The 2,910-nt window shown below is 58.8% G+C and overlaps 1 protein-coding gene across 1 annotated transcript in view; it reads left to right on the forward strand.

The window, feature by feature from the left end:
* LOC102985046 (coronin-7) overlaps window positions 1-2,910 on the forward strand; it is a gene marked incomplete at its 3' end in the record, with an annotated part of 54,312 nt that overhangs the window by 11,034 nt on the left and 40,368 nt on the right. Inside the window, exon 8 of the mRNA XM_055082470.1 lies at window positions 995-1,071. Coding sequence (XP_054938445.1) covers window positions 995-1,071 — 77 coding nt within the window. The remainder of the gene's footprint in view (window positions 1-994; window positions 1,072-2,910) is intronic.

Genomic DNA, 2,910 nt, shown 5'->3' on the forward strand with positions numbered 1-2,910 from the left:
AGCGGCCATGGCTCACGGGCCCAGCCTCTCCGCGGCATGTGGGATCTTCCCGGACCGGGGCACGAACCTGTGTCCCCTGCGTTGGCAGGCGGACTCTCAACCACTGCGCCACCAGGGAAGCCCAGGCCCCACATTTTGAAAGGAGGTGTTAGTTTTCTAGGGCTGTCGTAACGGAGTACCACAAGCAAATTTATTGTCTCACAATTCTGGGGACCAGAAGTCCAAAATTAAAGTGTTGGCAGGGTTGGTTCCTTTTGAGCTGTGAGGAAGAATCTGTTCCAGGTCCCCTTCTCAGCTTCTGTGGCTTCAGGTGTTTCTTGGGGCATGTCGATGGCCGTCTTCCCTCTGTTCACATCATCTTCTCTCTGATTTCCCTTTTCACAAGGGTACCATTCATCCTGGATTAGGGTCCATTCTAGCAATATCAGCTTAACTTGATCATCATCTCAGTTCTCCCTGGTGGATCATCTGCAAAGACCCTATTTCCAAATAAAGTCACCTTCGCAGGTGCTGAGGGTTAGGACTTCAGCATCTTTTTGTGGGAGACACAATTCGGTCTAAAACAGGAGGTGTGTCAAAGAATTTGTGACACATTTTAAAACTGTCATGCTGTGGGGGGAGGGAATGGGGATGGCCCAAGTAGGGGCCCAGGGCAGTGTGTGTGTGACACGTCCGTGGTCTGCGGGGGTTGGGGGGATGTTGGTGACTGAGCAGAGTGGGGTGGCCCAGGAGCAGGGAGCCTGGGAAGGGAGTGGGAGCGTGGCCTGAGGAGGGCAGGGCTGAAGGAAGCACCACCCCGCAAAAGCACTCCCCCCAATCTGGGAGGAGCTGCTGCCCTTGCTCCTCTGCCTGAAGCACCCTCGCTGCTGCTGCCCCTTTCCTGGAATTACCCCCAAGCCAGGCCTGCTTGCGCCCACTTCCCTGATGCCCTCATTGTGTGGGACAGGGTTGGGGGGACCCTGGACCCCTCCTGACCTTGGCCGCTTCTCTGCAGAGCTGGCGTCCCACGGGGACCTGGTGCAGGGTGCCACCTGGAGCCGGGACGGAGCCCTGGTGGGCACGACATGTAAGGTAAGGGTGGGCGGTGAGACTTGAGTAAGTGCCTGTGGGGGACCTGTCGCAGAGCCCGTGTCCTGGGCTGTACCTGTCAGACTCGGCAGTACTTGTGGGGCAGCAGCAAACTGAGGCCAGGATAGGTGTTCACCTTCCTTGTCCTCATGCCTCTGGCTCATACCTGTCTCTTGAAGCCTTCACCCCACTAAAGAAAGCCCCACACTGGACCTCTGGGGCTCCCAACACCACCCTCAGCCAGCCTCACCTGGCTGCATGGCTGCTTTGTCCAAACTGCCTGCCTCTCCGTGAGGGTTGTGTTATGCAGCCTCCACAAGCTGGGCACTGTGCTGGCCCTCCGGCCAGTCAGAAGGCCTCAGGGTCCTTGGTGATGCCAGGTCCTGTGCCCACTGAGTCCTGTGCTAGTGGGGGTGGCCGATGTGGGTCCAGGGATCGTACAGATAAAAGGATAATTGTGACCCAGGCTGTGAAAGAGGGACATGAGGTGCTTTGAGTGGTTGGAGAGGCCAGGGGAGGCTTGGCCTCCGGCAAGGGCTGTGAGGGAAGGGTTCATGGTGTGGGGCAGGGGGAGCGTGCTGGGGGCAGAGAGCAGAGCTGCGTACACAGGGTCGTGCTTGTTACTACAGAAGCAACGGGAAAGCACTGGAGTGTTTTTAAAGCCAGAGGTGGGTGGCTGAGGCGTGAGGCAAGCAGATCTGCATTTTGAGGTTCCCCTGCTGCAGTGTGGACAGAGAATTGCAGGTGGGGACGAGGGAGTTGGGGAGGAGAGAGCTGCGGGTTTGGTGGTGGGCTGTGTGTGAGGGGTGGGGGGCCCCGAGGCCGGCTCCTGGGTTACAGGCTGGAGGAGGCCTGCCACTGAGACTGGGCACTCCCCCGGTTGGAGGTGCCGTGGAGGTCTGGGCGGAGGTGTCAGTTGAGTCCGTGCGCTTGGCTCTGGGCAGGGGTCTGAGCGGAAGGTGGAGGCCTCGGTGGCGTCTGTGTTTATGTGGCACCTGCAGAGGGACGAGGGTGCCCTGAGTGGGAGAGAAGGGTTGAGAGCAGAGGCAGAGGGAGGCTGAGGAAGGACCGGAACCTGCGAGGAGACGGGGGAGCTCCTGGTGGGAGGAAGGAAGCCCTGAGACCCAGGCTAGAGGGCGTCCAGGGAACACTGGAAGGGTCTGAGAAGATGCGGCTGACACATACCTGTGGATTTGGGTCGTGAGACCTTCAGGAGCTTGCAGGGTGTCTGCTGCCTGAAGCCACACGTGAAGGAAGGTGGGAGGTGAGGAAGGAGCCTGCAAGGGCTCTTCCAGGAAGTGTGGCTGCGGGGGGGTGGGGACCAGAGCTGGCTGGGGTGGGGTTGAGGACGCCTCTGAAGAGAAAATGTGGGGCCTGCATACACGGGAGGATCCTATTTCCCACTTTCTCTTTTCTCTGCCTTCTTGGAAGCCCCATTTCCTGGTCTTCATCCACGTTTTCCCCCTGTTTGGTTTATTAAACAGTAGGCTCCAGACATTGGCCTGAGCTCTGGGGGTCGAGAGGTAAGTCAGACGGGGCTACTGTCCCCTTAGGTCCCTAAGGAGCCATGCTCTAGGGCAAGGCAGTCACATGGTTCCCTTGCTCGGGCAAAACGATTGTGACACAGCTTCCCAGGGACAGTGAGGTCGGGGCTACCCTTACTGAGGAGGTGACAGGTGTCCCAGGCAGAGGGACCAGCCTGGACAGAGTCCTGTGTTTGGGCTGTGACCTCCCCCTCCACTGAGAAACCCCCTCTGTGCTGTCTCCACAGCGTGTGTGTGTGTGTGTGTGTGTGTGTGTGTGTGTGTGTGTGTGTGTGTGTGTGTGTGTGTGTGTGTGTGT

This window comes from Physeter macrocephalus, unplaced genomic scaffold (genome assembly GCF_002837175.3).
Source record: "Physeter macrocephalus isolate SW-GA unplaced genomic scaffold, ASM283717v5 random_135, whole genome shotgun sequence".
Taxonomy (NCBI): Eukaryota; Metazoa; Chordata; class Mammalia; order Artiodactyla; family Physeteridae; genus Physeter; species Physeter macrocephalus.